Source organism: Aspergillus tanneri (assembly GCF_003426965.1).
Source record: "Aspergillus tanneri strain NIH1004 chromosome Unknown AapTan_9_pilon_pilon_pilon, whole genome shotgun sequence".
Classification (NCBI taxonomy): Eukaryota; Fungi; Ascomycota; class Eurotiomycetes; order Eurotiales; family Aspergillaceae; genus Aspergillus; species Aspergillus tanneri.
The window spans coordinates 167,478-184,781 of NW_022984636.1; the positions used below are offsets into that span (position 1 = coordinate 167,478).

The 17,304-nt window shown below is 44.6% G+C and overlaps 3 protein-coding genes across 3 annotated transcripts; 2 read left to right on the forward strand and 1 right to left on the reverse strand.

Moving 5' to 3' along the window:
• Positions 1–2,266: 2,266 nt before the first annotated feature.
• ATNIH1004_011650 (uncharacterized protein) lies at positions 2,267–2,686 on the forward strand (the record flags this gene model as incomplete). The annotated part of the gene is made up of 1 exon (XM_033576212.1): positions 2,267–2,686. One exon carries the CDS (start codon positions 2,267–2,269, stop codon positions 2,684–2,686), a length of 420 nt encoding a protein of 139 aa, XP_033420876.1.
• Positions 2,687–4,245: 1,559 nt separating this feature from the next.
• On the forward strand, positions 4,246–4,886 carry ATNIH1004_011651 (uncharacterized protein; the record flags this gene model as incomplete). Its single annotated transcript, XM_033576213.1, has 2 exons — positions 4,246–4,546; positions 4,600–4,886. 2 exons carry the CDS (start codon positions 4,246–4,248, stop codon positions 4,884–4,886), a joined length of 588 nt encoding a protein of 195 aa, XP_033420877.1.
• A 1,584-nt stretch (positions 4,887–6,470) lies between these two features.
• On the reverse strand, positions 6,471–7,061 carry ATNIH1004_011652 (uncharacterized protein; the record flags this gene model as incomplete). Its single annotated transcript, XM_033576214.1, has 1 exon — positions 6,471–7,061. One exon carries the CDS (start codon positions 7,059–7,061, stop codon positions 6,471–6,473), a length of 591 nt encoding a protein of 196 aa, XP_033420878.1.
• Positions 7,062–17,304: the final 10,243 nt, after the last annotated feature.

Here is a 17,304-nt window from a genome sequence, read left to right on the forward strand (position 1 = left end):
GTCAGCCTCTATACTGTATTGATTATGGCCCAGGGAGGGCGTAAATAGCTTCAACGTGGCCGTGAAGGGTAAAAAATTCCATTGAGCCTATAATACCGTTGAACTTGGGATGGCCCATAAGCGAAAGCGGTGTGGGTCAGGTGTGACGGGTAGCTGTCAAATATACGGCTAGTCCCGAAGAGGAAATAGAGTACGATTGGTAAAAGGTCTTATTTGAATGAATTGAGCTGGTTGGGCTCTTCTTGGTTATTCCTCTTGGTTATCCTTCTTGTTCAATTTTTTGTGTGCTCCGCGGGGTTTTACCCCGATCTAGTCACATGATTCTGGTCCACCAACGGCCATACTATTTGACAAGTACTAGTCCCTCTTTGAAGTAATATAGCTATAACTCGCTAACTATGTTATCTAACCCAGTCTGCTATAGTATCTGATTCGCTTAATCTGCTAGCATATCAGGGGTGGGAAATTTGGGTTTCAGGTGTTAGTTGGGCTACCAGTGTGGTGCACCCCCACCCGGAAGGCAGTTGGGTGGGGGGCATTGGAAGGAACTGATATTTCATGATTTCTAACTTACCACCCTTGATAGATCCAGGGGACACCGTACACCTTGGAGCTAGGCGTCGTGTCAGGCTATACTAGACTCAAGAGGGCATCTCAAGTTACAAGAGCTTCTCAGTGGCATATTTTTACGGGCATAATTCACATTGTGGAATATGAAACGTCTATGCCTAGTAGAATAAGAGAAGTCAATTTTATCGTAGTCGAATGAGCAAACTGTGCCTCACTCGTAGCTCAGAATCCTCATTTCTCATCACTGGAACTTTCAACTTCTCTACTTTTAGCCGTTCAAGGAGCCGATCAAGACTTGTATGCTTGTCTGCAATCGCTTGGAATAGCTCGCGTACCGTCCCATGTTTTAAATTCTGTGCAGCCTTCTCTATCACATCACACACTTTCACAACATCCGGCCGATTTTCCCGAATACAGCATAACAGCTTTTCAATGAACTCATTAACATAGTGCGAGTTCCGCCTGCAAACAAAATGTTAGTTTTCAATTCTGGCACCAGCGTGCAGTAGTCACTGCTCCTGAGATTAGCCTTACACAATGCTCACAGCCAATCGCAGCCAACGGAGCAGACCCTTATGGGAGTCTAAGTTTTGTAGAACGGTAATTGCTAAAAGGTTGGTCGCGCTTTTATATAATTAGCCCGTCTAGATAGAGGGTGTCCTACCATCTCTCTAGGAAGTTCTCGAGATCCTCGCGCAAAAGCACCCTACGTGATCTCCTCCACGGAATGGATTGGAGCTTTTGTTTTAGTGGGCTGCTATTTACCATCTGTATACTGGTCGAGTTCCTAGGTATCATGGTCCCTTTGCTACGCTCCATATCCTCGCCGTTGTATGTAATAATGCTCCTAACCTGCTGGCTATCACTAGAAAGAAACCCAGCCGCATTTGGGGCGACCGTTTGCGGAGTTTCCATTGCTATGCAGGTTGCGTGAAGGGCACTCTGATGCTCCATATCGATTTGAGTTACACGTTGTTTGGAAAGATGAGGCTAGCCCATGTTAAGGGCTTCCTTTTGGATTGGGCTGAAAGAACCCAGATGCACGGAGAGAATACCTGTGTAGCTACTGTATAGAGCGGATGGAGTTTACCCTTAAAATGAGGGGCAACGAAGACATGTGTAGGATATTTTAATCAGGTGTAGCCACTGGGTCCAGCTTCTTACATCCATACTGAGACCTTCGGCCTGAACTTGTACACGTACTTACCTGACTGGCTAAGAATAGTGTCGTTCAAAATAAATATATCCCGTCAGCAAATAGCGAACATACGGAGGCGACATATTTTTCGGATAAGAGCCATCACAGACCTTTCAGTCTCTCCAACGGTGAACAATATGCCTCTCCTATGGGTGATACCTTTACTTTGTAGTGCGTTATCTACCGCGCATATGGAAATGCGCCAGCCTTATCCACTCCGTAGCAAGTTCGATGGGAATGTGACCGAGATAGATTATTCTATGACGAGCCCTCTTTTCAGCAATGGTATTTCCCCTTTCTTTCTTTTCTTTTTCTTTTCTTTTCTTTCTTTCTTTTCTTTTTTTCATTTTTTTTCATATTTCAGCATTTTGCTTTCGGAACGTGGAAGAGTTGACTTGTCGATTCGATCTAGGCTCCAATTTTCCTTGCAAAGGCTATCAGAATAACACACCACACCGCGTAGCCGCTAAATACACCGCCGGCCAATCATATGATATGATGTTGTCTGGGACCGTGACCCATGGCGGCGGCTCATGTCAGCTATCCTTGAGCTATGACAACGGACGCACGTTCAAAGTGATCCAGTCGATGATCGGTGGCTGTCCTCTTCAATCGAAGTACGGTTTTCAGATCCCAGCAGACGCGGCCAAGGGCCAGGCGCTTTTTGCTTGGACCTGGTTCAATTTACAGGGTAATCGTGAAATGTATATGAACTGCGCGGTGGTAGAAATTGATGGGGGCAGCGGTAGTATTGAGTCTTTCGGTCAGGGCTACCCGGATCTGTTTGTCGCCAATGTGGGCAATAATTGCCACACCGTGGAGGGCCAGCAGACGATCTTTCCGCACCCCGGAAAATCTGTCCTATACGGTGCTGGGCTGACAGGAACAGAACCTCCTTATCCTATCTGCGCGCGTTAGAATCGCCATTGGTCAATGCAACTAGGAATTGCCCAGGCAGGGAGGGGCGTTGAGACTAAAAGAAAAAGAAAAATAAATCATAAACACGATCTATAGCGGTATATATTCAATTGCAGAAGGATGCATGTGTAGGAACGACTGTAAGGGAATGTGGCGGAGAATTGATAGAGAAATATCCGGGATTGGGGCCGATTAGTTACTTGGCGAGCACTAACTCCCCTGAATCACCTCCATCCCTTTAGATAGTAATTGGGGAGATAGAGCACGTCGGTGAGCGCGTTGGTCGTGCAGTCAATACAGTTGATATTGTTATTCTCCAGGTCCCAAGTAGGCTACCTGGGTGTAGCTGGTACAGTGTTCTTCTGCCACCCATTCCCCCCCCGGAGTGAATGATCGTAACAAGAATAAATCTAAAACTTTCTACTTACGTCCTGAAGCCAATTTCCACTACCTTTAGCTCGAGATGGTGGCAGCTCGTTGTGACGGACTAGAAGGCTACGGAAAAGCCCTATTTCGGATCTATTTTTAGAGAGGACTATCCGTGCCGCTAGGAAGAAGGGGTCATAAATTCAACCCATGTCCTCAAATAGCTCTAGTAATGGTAACATCGTGATCACTAATGCCCTAGCCCTATGACTTGCAACTCGATTTCTCCCATCCATTGCCATATCGTGCCTTACGTGAACAGATAATACCACATTCAAGTGAGTGGCAACTGACTTGCTTGGTAGACGAGTGGACCTCCTCCCTGACATTGGCCTGACTGAGGTCGATCATCTTCTCTTCTCCGATGACACTGTCAGGGAGGCCGAACAGAGTGCAGTGCGCTCTGGGTGCCGTATATGTTGTCTGCAGCAGTTTTCTACAGTAAAGGCTGTAGAAGGTTTACCTTCCAAAATCTGCCCCCAAGTAAACACAGCCGATAATCCGTCCACCAATGATTTCTATTCTACAGCAGAGCCTGGAAGCAGCCCATGGAGTTCTGTAGATTTTAAAAGTGATTGGATTTCTAAGTCTGTGATAGTGCATTGTCTGTTACTCTCCAGTGACTGATATAGATAACGACCGCGGAGTTTGTACATATTTAGGCTCACTGGTTACAAATGGAAATAAAATCAAGTGTTGGAAGCAGACTGAGAATGTAGTGCTCACCGTTAATTTTCATTACTACTCTACCACGGCAATAATTATTAGTAATAAATTTTAATTAGGTTTTACAACTAGATACTCCAATTCCCCGGGGGGGTATTAAAGGGTCAAATCTTGTGTAAAGCTAGAATGGATAGGCTCTGACATAATCGTGCAGAGAATCTCCATCTTGTTTTACCTCCACTTCAACCCGTTGTTTCCATATATCCTTTTTTTTCCCCTCCTCTCCTCCCCTATATACTCTTTGATATTCTTTAAACTTACCTTGTACACATACAGCGGACCTGTTGCTATTACGTGATACCCAAAGGACACTGTATTCCAAACATACATTCTACGACTCTTCCTACTATACCAGAACGCCGTAGAAAGAAAGTCCATCCCAGTTCAATTACAATCTTTCTACTATTATGGAACCATCTGGTTTGTTCTCGGACGTCTATGGCGAAACCGACGAGGTTGCAGCTCGATTTGAGGAAAGTGCCTCCACTATCCTGTCTGCCCTTTCTGGATGCCGTACTTCCCTGCAGCAAATGCAAAAAATGGTCTTTATGTGGCACGAAGCATATAGGAACATGGAAGAAAAAGCTTCACAGACAACCGAGGTTAACTACAAGCTGTGCTGCAAGATCCGTGCCTTAGAGGAGTATATCGAATCTCTCCAGTACCGGATCTATCACCCGACGGAGTGTAGCATGAGTGACCATGCCCGTGTGCCTAGACTTGCCGGATGCAGCACAAACCGGGAATGACCTACTAGCCAGTTGCCCGGTGGAGGGGCTACCTGGGAGACTCACAAGTCAGTGCTCAATACCTGTATGGCAGTCAGCGACTCAAGGAGTTGTTCAATGAATCAAGCCAGACCGTTGGTATCGGGGACAGCAAAATCTGTCTCCCTACCTTGTGCAACTTATGCAGTCGATTTCTCTCCATGACTACCAACAATGCCGAACTCGGCCGTCCTGGATATGTCTGTACAACACTGGCAACGGAACATGAAAGCCAAATGTCCCGGAAGATGTTAAGGCTTTATCTTCCTTCTGGTAGCTGATATTCGATCGAGTTGAGAATAAAACTCTTTCATAGGCTGGGACATGGGAATTGTTTTCAACCGTGGTTGGCTTTGAGGCAGTTACTATGTTTTGTATATCATATCAGCCATAATCAAATGTATTGGTATTTTCATTTATTCATATACTACTTATCGCCTGCTATGCACTGTAGGAGTATGGATCTTTGAATCAAGTGTCCTAGCTAAAGCTCCGCAATTGGGTTCTAGATGGAACTGGTCGGCCATCTATGTGCTGTTCTGATTGTAGGAATTACACATGACCCTGCGTAATGTCCACTTGTTGGGCATATGGCAAAAGCTTAGTTTCACCAAGTTGATTCTTATGAAACGGGGTCAGTGTGACAGCCAACCTCCTGGGTCTTGAGATACTGTAGGTCCGCTCATGTACAGGGATGTATGGATGATTTTTACTCCGAACCCTGGTCGCCTTTACTCCAAAATGCTTCTCAAGAGACATGATTTGTTCATCGAGATTTACAATTCTTGATTTTGGTTGTTCGACTAATTCTATGTCGTATTCCTCCCTTAGTAATCGACCGTCTTTATCGAAAAGATTAAGATCCGGTTCCTTTTTCTTGCTGAAGCTGATAAATCTGAGTGATGACGGGGTATTGAGAGACCATCACTATAATTAAAGATTCTAAGCGCGCGATTTCCCCGTCAAAGCGCGGATTTAGAATTTTATCCTCCGGTAAAAAGACAGGCCGTCAAGGAAATAGACGATTAACTGCTTCTCAGCGTGGGACGCTTGAAGTTGCCCTGGAACACTTTCGCCCTGCAACATACTCCGTATAATGACAGACTACCACTGGTAGCCTAATAGGCAGCTGCTGCGCCAGGCAATATGAAGGCAGTTAATATGGCTATAAGTAGCTGTACAGTACCTACCCTTAATAGATTTGAATAGCAATACACTTGTGCGTCAGTTCAAAGTTCTAAATCCGGCAAGGGCTCGAAAAAGTCGGATACAAGTATGCGAAAATTAAAAGAAACCTCCCACCCGCATATCGAAAATGGCGCTAAAAGATACGATGAGTGGGAATACCATACTGATAAGCGCCCCTACATATCGTATCAGTGAAGATTGTTTAATATTTAAAGAACTGGGGCAACCGCTTCGTTCGTCTTTCGATCGATCTTCATGAGTATACTAAATGATGTTTAGGGGTGGATCCATTGCTTTGAGCGTGTGGTAGTATACCAAAGCCACAGTCCTCATATCGCAGCGCCACGCCAGCAGTCATCTTTCGGGAGAGAATACGCCGACGCGGCCAAGGTTAATAACCCTCAAATGTCCAGAATAGGCTCTCCAAGCTACTTAAACATAAGATAAGAGTATCGTTAATTTAGGTACGCACAGGGGTCAGAACAATAAAACTACAGTAGAAGCGTTGTACACTAGTATTTGTAATACTGTATATCTATTTTGTGGTCATGAAGTCGTTAACCGAGTGAAGTAGACTCCATACTCAAAACCAAGGTCAGACAATGCAGTTTGGTAACTATAATAAATGCTAGGAAAGGCGACTTCTTTCTGTGGTGGCAGCCGTGTCCCAGTATACATTAAGCAGATCCGCTATCCCTCTCGTCACGCCAGAGTTCGGTGTCACTGACGAATCTGCGTGCAACTCCAATTTTTACCCCCTGCTCGACGAATAACTTTGGGTCTAAGCGACTAATATTTCCAATGTCAAAACGGTTGTCCAATGCTATATCACGGGCTTGCTTGATATTCTCTTTATAGTTCTCAGAGCTCACCCGTGACAGATGCCAATTAGCATATTCTTCCACCACTGCCTCGCGATATCCCGGAATATCGACGTAATCAGGCTGTATAGTTCTCAGAGTTGCGTCAGCCCCCCAGGAAGAAGATTTCAAGGGTTGACCTGACTGCGTCGGAAGGACATTAAAATTGGTAGGAGGACGCATCGATACAGTGGAGACATTGTTAAGGAATTTTTGTTTAGAGAGCTGTTGACGCTCTTCTGCATCTAGCTGGTTGCGCAGATCGTCGGGAATATCATCATGAGCGTCTAAGACCTCATTCTGGCAGGACAGTCCTAGGCATCCCATCTTCCGATACACATCTCGCCAAACAGAAGGCTGTCCTGAGCAGTCTTTGGCATCAATCTGATTATCATGTTCACAAAGCATTCTGTTGGCTACTGAGGAAGTTCCTCTTTTGTCAGTTTTCCTTGCAGGAGGGTAGGTGTCCTCCATATAATTAATAGAGACCGTAAGCATTTTCATGGGCTGATGAAGGAGATCTTGCCATATGAGGATCTGCTTTATTTATAGCTGTCTAGTTGATGTCAGTCTTTTCAAAAAGCTTCGTAAGATCGCGCGGCGAGCGTTCATTTACACTTCGGTTACGGTTTATTTATAAACTTGGTGTTGAATCTAGGTCTTGTTCCACATCCTTTGCCAAGACTTGGTTGCTCTGAGTCACCTTCCACTGGATTACGTAACTTACGGTATAGTTAGTTAACTAGTTAGTGTCAGATATACGGCTAATCCCGAAGAGGAAATAGAGTACGATTGGTAAAAAGGTCTTATTTGAATGAATTGAGCTGGTTGGGCTCTTCTTGATTATGTTAATTCTTCTGTTGTTTTTGTTGTGTGCTCCGCGGAGGTTTTACCCTATATAGTCACATGATTCTGGTCCACCAAAGGCCATATTATTTGACAGTTAGTTAACTAGTTAACTTAATAAGAGAAGCGGGTGCAAGTCTTGCAAGAAGGGTGTTCATCATCTGTTGCTCCGTTATCCAACTCAACATTATCAATGAAACGTAGTCCACCGGGCGGTGATTGAGCTATCGGTGAGGAACTTTCACCAATGGGACAAAAGCTATATTCGGAAGGCGTACGTTCGCGACTGAAATTACCGGAATTCGAGTGGGATGCCATCGAGAAGTCTAATATGAGGATCATCGCATATTAGCCTTCGTTCAAGGGATTTGCCTTGGACCGGGAAACTGATGCTAACAAGCTGAAAATAATGATAAGGAATATCATTGTGTTGCTCTACTTACCCTTGTAGCTCCTATTGCCCGAAACAGCACTCTAGGTGCGGTGCTGGAATTTGTGGAAACTTCCGGTAGATTCCGCTGCCGCGTGCCCATGGGGCAGCCCTGACGACAAGCAAAGTTTGACGTGGTATAGGATCTCTGTGAAAGTAGGGCCGTTGGTATTCGTTGCAAAACAGCACTTTTGCCTCTCGTTTCTTGAACTGCCCTTGACATCCGGTTTGATTAAAAATCTACTGCAGAGAGCTGGCTGCAGAGGCACCACTGCCTTTCTGCTATGGTCGTAGTGCTTTCATCGGGCGAGTTTGTGATCACGTCCATGAGATACCCTGCCTGTTGCCTGTCACTGCCGGTTATTCTCTCAGGTGTATTACGGCTGAGTCGACGTATGCGATTTTCCTAGTCTAGTGTAGAGCAGGCCCCTACGTCCTTGACGTCAAGCCCTATAAGCTCTATACCAATGTTAGGCGCAGTGGCTTGGTATTCCTTAGATGCACTAGTGTTTTTACCTCAACTTTTTACGAGGACCTTATCAATTTGGGTCATGTGATCTGCTGGTTTCCCCGCAATTGATGTTGTCATTCAGATCCATCCCTTCTGCCTCTCTTCTTTGTGTTCAATATTCTCGTCGAAGAGCTACCTAGTTAGTTACAGTAGTAGGAATATATTCATTTACATAAACATCTGTCGACCAAATAGGTCTATATTACTGATTATTCAGCATCCCAGTCTAACTTTGTTCTTTGTTTGACCATTTTTATTCGGTTCTCCAGATAGATTCAGATAGTCAGAGGCCCTACTTTTCAATAGGCGGATCCTTATCCATATATCAGTGATACTAGCTCATACACGTATTCAGCTGGCCGACAACATCTTGTCCTTGATTGAGCAGTGACATACCTCAACTTTTACCTCAAAGGGAACAAAGAATAAAATGAACAAAAACGGGAAAGAGAGACGACTTGGAATATTCAGAACCTATATTGGTCTAGAAACCCTACTCACGTAAACTTCCAAGTCCTACACAGTTGGGTGCGACTTTTTATTACGGAAGAAGGTGGTGCTTGACCGAAAATCCTGTGTGTGTATGAATGTACACGTCATAGGGGTCGATTTAATCTACTCTGACATGTATCACAGAGAAGAGGAGTTTGCCATGTAGGGGGCAGAATATCATATTAACTGGGCCATTCCCAGTCTACGTACCTACGTACAAAGTTTCTCGGTTTTACTATACTGCCACAACATGCCAACCAGAACTAGAGCAAAAACATCGAAGAGATTCAGGTGAGACTGGAACATTTTCCTTAAGTTACTTTTTCACCAATAAAAGACTTGTCCAATGCTATATCTAGCCGTAAGAGGCCTAGGGCTACAATTACAGGGCTAAAATATTCTTTTCAGGATCCAAAAATCACCTACCTGTACAGGTGGTGCACTTGATAATTCCCGGAGGGCGAAAGGAAGATTGACGGGTCGTTTGTCTTCCTCTGTGTATTGGGGCGCGCCACTGACAGACTAACAGAATACCCTCTCAATACAAGTCCGATTCCTGCGGATGACAATGTGCAGGGGCTTTTGGCTGAAGGTACTGTTACTTTGCTAGATAATGTAGTATCGTTTAGCTTCTAATATCTGGTAAGATATAGCACCTCAGGCTCTACCAGACCGGCAGCGTTCGTCATCCATAGAAACCATCGACCTCCCAGAAAACGAACTGAACGGAGCGCAGATGACAGAGCTTCCTAGTTCTTCTCTTGAGAATTTAATGGCCCGGACTAAAACACGCAAGTTGGATATAAAGAATTTGTTTGGAAGGAGGGGCCAAAGAGGGCTCGATCTTAGAAGGCCAAGATTGGGGGAATTCAGGCCACCAAGAGTTTGGATTGGGGACTGTCTTCGTACTTCCCTTTCTACTTCCCCTTTGAAAGGAAGAGACAAGAAAAAAGGGCAAATAGAGTCTAGGCTTTTCGTTGACAGGTCTTAAAATTCAAAATATCGCTCTCGACGATAGTGTGTACCACTAGAATTCTAGCAATTATATATATGTAATATATTTCCATTAGAGAAAAGCCAGGAATGCACTGCCTGCGTCTTTGAGCACAGCTATCCTCATGACAACTACCTGCTAGCTCATGGAATTAGCAAGATGCCTCCATGTGCATATGTATGCAGAGCTCAGCTTCAAAAAGAAATATGGAAGACTACGCGCAAGATTGACTCCAAATCAACTCGGTGGCTCAAGAAGGATAGGAGGCGTACAGTACGTCTTGTGACGACTGCTGCCATACAAGGGCGTCTGGATACAAGTTCGACGTCGCTTAGTCATATATTATGTAAGCTGGTTCTTAGTAGTTAACTAACTAACATAATGCATGAGCTGTTTTAAATTCCTTTGCATCTTGAGTTGGAAATGATGTTTCAGTCTATGATGAAAACCCGCAGAGATAACATAAACTCAGCACACCTGGGTTGGTGTACTGTGGTTTGGAGGAAACATGTCAGGGGCTGAACTCGTAGAACCTATGAAATAGGTTATGCACAAAAAGGAATCGAAGGGAAAAAAGGAGGAGGAAAAGGCGGTAACCAAACAACGTGGAAAGTCACGTGAATTGGACGAGGGCCGATGGGCCAAAGGTGCCAACAGGGCCAATAGGGATAGTAGGGATAGTAGGGATAGTAGGGACAGTAGGGACAATAGGGACAATAGGGATAATAGGGATATTGGCCCAAGAGGTCAAATGGGCTCCAGCCCTTTGCAAAACAATCGAGAAAAGAGGGGCTGTGGGTGTCGCTGTAGGTTAACTGAATTCAAATTCTTATTCATGGACCCACTATCTTACCTGCTTCTTCACCACCCCATCCAAAAAAAAAAAAAAATAAAAAAATAAATAAATAAAGAAAATAAAAAGAAAAAGGAAGCAGTAAGGAAATACAAGGAATAGAAGGGTGATAACTACATAGCAGACTTAGGCAGAGAAAAACAAAAGGACGATAGAGAACGGAGAAAGTGGGAGGTAAGAAAAGAAGGGGGGGAAGGCAAAAGTGACGTGGGTTGTAAATATCCGAATTTACAGTACCCATCTACTGTATCAGTTTCCCAGAGTTCCAAAGCGAGGAATAAAGGAGGGTGAAATATGTAAAATATTTTCCTTCCCTCATTAAACTAACGTTGTAGTATCCTGCGACCATCAATGCAGGAACACCGCAGATTTAAGAACGGTCGGGGCGTGCCTGCGTTTGCACCGCAAGTGATCGCATAAAACAAGGCTTTCTTGCCTTTCGGGAGGACAAAAAAAAGAAATACTGTACAGTATAGGAAAATATTTTAATTTTTAATTACTGTACAGATACGAATGGGTGGAGGTCAGGATTCCTCAGTCAGCAGCCTACCTAGTGACACACACCGGGCCAGATTAATAACCATATGGCCTGGGCTATGAAACTGTATTGAAAGAAAGTGGTGGAAAGGAGGAGTGAAAAACTATTTTTACATATAAATCGGCCTCTGAAATATAGCTTAAAATATCTAATTTATCTTGCGCTTGAAAGGCTTTGAAATTAGTGATTAATCAGCCAATTAGAACAATTTATTCTACATAAGAAATAAGCAGAAATCCCTCCGTTTGTGACCTTTATACAGTATCTAACGAACCAGCTATACAGCCTCTTGTTACCATGAAGCCTTCCTCACGCTGTATGATTAACTTTATAATTAACCAGTGTATATATAAAGCTACAGTATCATCGCCGCGGCTGGTCTCCTCGCTACCATGGGCCGCTGTAATTAAATGGAGCTCCTCCAGTGCCGACTTATAGTCGCTATCACTATCGATATCTACCTCGCTGTTGACCTGCCCGCCAGTAACCTCGTCGTCGCTGGATATTATAATAAGATCTGGAGCTGGTAATGTAGGCTGCGATGGGGGTTCCTTCTTGGCCTTTTTGGCCCTGTTGGTAATCTCCTTATCCAGTGCCTTTTCCATACGCTCAAACTCAGAAGGATCCCGCTTTTTTGAGCCACTTGGTCGACCTTTACCTTTGACAACCACTGGATCCCTGACACCCAGGCGCGGATCTCGAGGTAAAGGGTCCTTTCGGAGGTGCCACTGGTGGTGGAAATCTGTTAACTTTAGAGACCTCTGGCAATCATAGTATCTCTTGATAATGTGGATGCAGGGCAAACCCATCGTTTGCAGTGTTATGCCCGTGCAGGATTTGATCTTGTCCTTTATTGCTGGTTTGTTGGGCTTGTCCTCTGGTAGATAGCGAGTAAAGATGGCGTATGTTTTATACAAGGCGTAGGATGACACCCGATTTAGTACTTCACGGAAAATCACATGGCCGTGTAGTTGCTGAGGCTGTTTAACCTCATTATCTTGGAAGCCCTGTTCTATTTCACTAAGTAGTCGCATTAAGGTTCGCTCAATCCACTGAAGCACCTCTAAAAAATCACCTTGAGATGTAGAAAGATCTCGCTTAATTAGCCGGTGAGCTCCTTCATTTCGTGAAGTTGCTGACTGACCAAAATGACGATAATTATTAGTGTAGCAATGTAGGAAGAAGATTTTATCTTTACCAAGCCACTCCTTATTAATATACTGTATAAGGCGAGCCCAGTGATCAGCTTGATACGCATCTTTAAATCGGACCCATTCAGTCTCATATTCAGTTATTGAAGCCGCACTGACGACCTTATACCACTGCTTAAGCATCTTCTTCCAATCCTTATCCAGGCGCTCTTTAAAAGCATTTGTATCTGCCTGATCAAGCTCCCTGTCTTTAAGCAAGGCCTGGCTAATCAGAGGCTTCGCTTTACTGAGGATATTCTTGTTAATATGCCAGATACAAAGAAGAATCTTTGTCTGTGGCCATAGCACTTGTATAGCATTAATCAAGGCCCTATCCTTATCAATTATAACTGTTTCAGGAGCAGTGACCTCCTCTTTTCCATTCCACTTGGTATGCAATCGCTTGTAGATGCTTTTCATCCAGTGGATAACACGGCCAAATGATGTCCGCGTCTCGCTACTGATAAATGCAAAGCCAATAAAGAAGGTGCGATTTGTTGCAGTTATTCCGGTAATATTTAGCAGCGGCATTTTATAGCGGTTGGTTTTGTAGGTGCAGTCCATAAGAAGGATATATGGTTGCTTTGCAAGAAGCCGTAGCGATTGCTTATGCATACAAAAAAGATCTGTGACACGACCATCTAGATCTTGATGGTATTCCATCAACCACTTGCCTGAGTCTTTGACAGTGGTAAGGAGGGCTTGTATTGGTATTCGTCCAGCGAGAAATTCTTTGTTAAGCCGGAGCTTAAAGTTATAGAGATCCTTAAGTTTAATACCACAACCGGGGTCCTTATAATGGAGATAGTCACGGATCTGACGAACAGAGAGCCCGGCTTTAAACTTTGAGCGGATTTCATCATCCTTAGCAAGGAGCCTCTGCCTGCGGAGGGTTGGATAAGCTGAGATATCATCAGTTGCAGAATGAGAATGATATCTATTTATAATGTTAAGAGTAAATACTCCGTCACGCCGTGCTACAGACATCTTAAACGGACAATCCAGTTTCCTTGTAGAGGTTTTCCGATTGCCCTTGCTTTCGCTCTTGCGCTTCTTTCCCAAATCACAATAAATATACGTCGCACGCTTCTCCCTAGTATTTGAATACTTTGTAGAGCCTTTTTCGATGACAGCAAAGTGGTTGCGCGCTGCAAAATCCTTGACAGCCTGCACAGCTTCATCTACACTATTATATTGACCATCAATCGCTGGTGTAGGGATAGGACAGGAGGAGGGAGGTGGAGGGTCCGCTGGCAGGCCAAACAGGATGCTAGGGTCAGGCATCTTATCTGAAGCGCTATCCGAGATGTCAGGAAGGTCAATAAGGTCAGAAAGGTTAGATATATTAGGCGTTGATCTATCTGAACAGTCGACCTCCATTGACTCGGCGGCTTCATCTAGATCGGCATCAACATCGATAAAGAACAGGTCAAAATTGGACTGAGACGGGATGTTGACACACTCAGAAGACATTGTGAATACTAGAATTTAACTATTCTGTAAATTAACTAAACAGAGTGCTAAATTGGGGGCAGTTTGAAGCAGAAATTGCACGTATGAGTACCCTATCTAGCCAGGTCAGGAGGTTAAAGGGGTGAGGATTAGGCGGTCAGACAATTAAGAGCTATTCCTGTTTCAGGAGGCGGTAAATATGAAATAGGTTTAGCGCCATGGCAAATGTCGCCCGGTTAGCAGTTTCCGTCTAGGAACTGAGTTGGTAAACTGGCATTGAGCACAGCCAAAAAAATTTTTGAATATTGGGGGAGGTAATTTGTTTTGAAAGTGCTGCCTCCAGAGTTAGGGTCGCATCATCATAATCCATGTCTCATGCGTCGCTTTTCGCGCTCAAAGTAGTTGCGCTTGTTGGGCTCCTCTCTGAGTAGACCTCTCGCTTGCGTTTCTGATTAGGTGAAATGTGTTCTAGTGATATTCGTCGAGTTTGCACGGTTGCTCGCTCAAAATCAATATCACTCGGCCATTTTCCTCGTCCCAGACCATATTTCAGGGTATTGGGCCACTGTGAAGCACACCTAGATTGTGAATCGCCTGCAAGGAAATTTCGGCTTGTTGAACCACCCCATGGCGGCCGAGATCATGCGGCTTGCAAGGGTCTTTCGGTCATAATCCATGAACATCAGATGGACAATCTCAGCGATGCCATTATAAAAGAATGGGCAGTAATGTCGTAGGCTGTCAAGTAGCACTGGCAAGGAGGCGCCTTAGATTAGAGTGAGATGTGAAAACACGGGCTCGTGCTTCGAGCCCTCCACAAACTCGCTCGGTACACTTTTTCCTACAAAGGTATATCCCGTGCGACCACAGCGTGATTTTAAAAAGCGTCACACGACTCCCGTGCATGTGCAGCGATTCAACACCCTAACTGCGAATTAGGCTGCAGATTATCGCTGGAGAGCTCCCAATCCAGCCGACGAACAAGGGTTACCTGATTCAGTCTGTGTCGATCAACCCCATAGACCGACACATTGGGACATTTCTGATCCAATTCCCCTTCCTTGGTCAGCCCCAGGAGGCACTGTTATGTGCAATACTGCCGTGATTTGCCCTTAGAGCGAGAACCTCGCACTGCCGCTAAGGACGAGGAAGCCGATCGGCGAGCAAGGCGGTGCTCCAGGGGTCGTCGACTAGGCGTGTCAGGATCAAAGCAATCCTCAGAGTCATCATCATGACCAGATGACATAAGGTCTTGCGAAAAATTACAGGACGCAATAATATCAGATTTTGACCTAGTCTTCACTGGGGATGCACGGCAGTATTCGTCCAGAGGGTTGTCGTATACCATCTCCCAGGACTTGAGTTTGCGTACAGTGGAGTTTGATCAAGCCATGTCCTGCGTCGGCACTCGTAAAGCAGGAAGAGTGAAGCCAATACAGTACCTGACCTAGCGCAGTCAAATGCAGCCTGTTATCACAGTCCAGATCGCCCGTCCATTCTGTTGTTTGTCCAACATCCTCTTCTGGCACTGACAAGTAGTAATATACGATGGAAGAGTCGTCATGAAGCTCACGGACAAATACAGACGCTCCACCAGTACCCCCCATAACCACTCTCCATACCTCCTTGAACCATGTAAAAAAAAAGTTCGGGCGACCACTGAACACGTTGTCTGGGATGCCTACTGATGATTCCTCTTTTTGTAGCCGGAGTACTTTATCAAGATCCGTATTTGCAGTCCAGACTTATATGGGCGCGAGAAACTTTACTGGGTGCCTTGTACTTGATAATAAACGCCAGGACCTTTCTCTCTGGGTCCTTATTGTAGACAGAGAACTGGTCGGCTCGAGGTCGGGAAATTCCTTGGCTGTGTAGTTTTCTGACTTCTTCCTGGCGGATAGGCTGAGACCAGCACTGCCCGATTTTGCGGCCAAGACCGGAGCGATGTGGCTGTCTTTGAGTTAAGCTCAGAGAACTCATATTCGACACTATATTTTCGTCCGTTAGGGTATTGGCATGGTTTTCTTAGGTGACCTCTCCATTCAGACATTGCGTGTCGCTGCTTGATGACTGAATCCAGTCCGAGCTTACCATCATCCTCTCTCGGGTCTCTCTCTCTCTCTCTCTCTCTTTTTTCTTTTCTTTTCTTTTCTTTTCTTTTCTTTTTTTGGCATTTGGCTATTTTTAAACCAGCCTAGGTTGAAATAGTGGAGAGATATTGCTTTTGTAGAAACCTCACTACGTAAGCATTTATGAAACACAAAGCTGTAAATGCTTTTGGACAAAAATTCATATTGCGCTAGCCGAGGTTGACAAATGTCTGCTGTCAGCACTTTCTGATGAGGAAAAATCCGATTAAGCGTATTAGTGCCATAGACTCAAGAGCAACTGGAGAAGCTGCATACTGTAGGGTAACTAAAACCAACCGCTTAATAGGATCCTGAAAGGAAAAGGGAAAAGAAAAAGAAGAAAAATTCAGTCAAACACGGGGAGCTACTTCCTGCCGAATTGACCTCTACGTACTTGAGAGTTTAGATTGGATTTTGAACGTTGCACACGCGTAAAGTCATCATATTCTTGGCTCCTAAGACACAGTCTTGGAGAACTACTGTACGTAAATCACGATATGTTATACATATCACAATCTAAATGTATGATCAAACTTCAAACCAGGAATTTGATACAAGTTTTTATTTCATTCTTCATGTTGGAATACTCGGAGTCTAGCTATTTAACTAATAGAGTTTACGTTTACATCTGTGTAGCACATTTCATATTTGCAGTTTTTCCTTCTACTCTGCACTAGACAGCTAATCCCCTATACCGGAAAGTCCTGGTGTATAGGGACAATGTATAGGAGCCCGCTAACGCCCACGCTGGTCCCATTGTTGAAATATATGTATCTATAAGTAATACGCAGGCGAGGCAGCTAAAGATAGACATGTAGGAGCCGGTCAGCGTCTTCAAGGTGGGACGAAATATAGTCGAAAATTGCGTGTTGTTCCAACTTCCACCTGACTATTATTATTTAAGTTTAAATTCTCTATATCAGTACATTCGCCCTACGTACAAATGCTCCCTCTCGGTATTTACCGATAATTTTTATCCCTCAATCAGACTGGCCTATCCAATCACTCTGGAAAACTCATCAACAGAGACAATGCAGCAACCGCAGCGACCTACATCACGCCTTCTATTATTCCTGTCCAGAGAACGTTTGGTTGAGCTCCATGAGGTCACCTCATTTTACCTCGGAATTCCAGGACTACAGCAAGCAACCTTAGAAGTGGACGTCCACAAGGAGGGTCCTGACCTAGAGGCCGAATTGGACTACGTCTTCCAAAT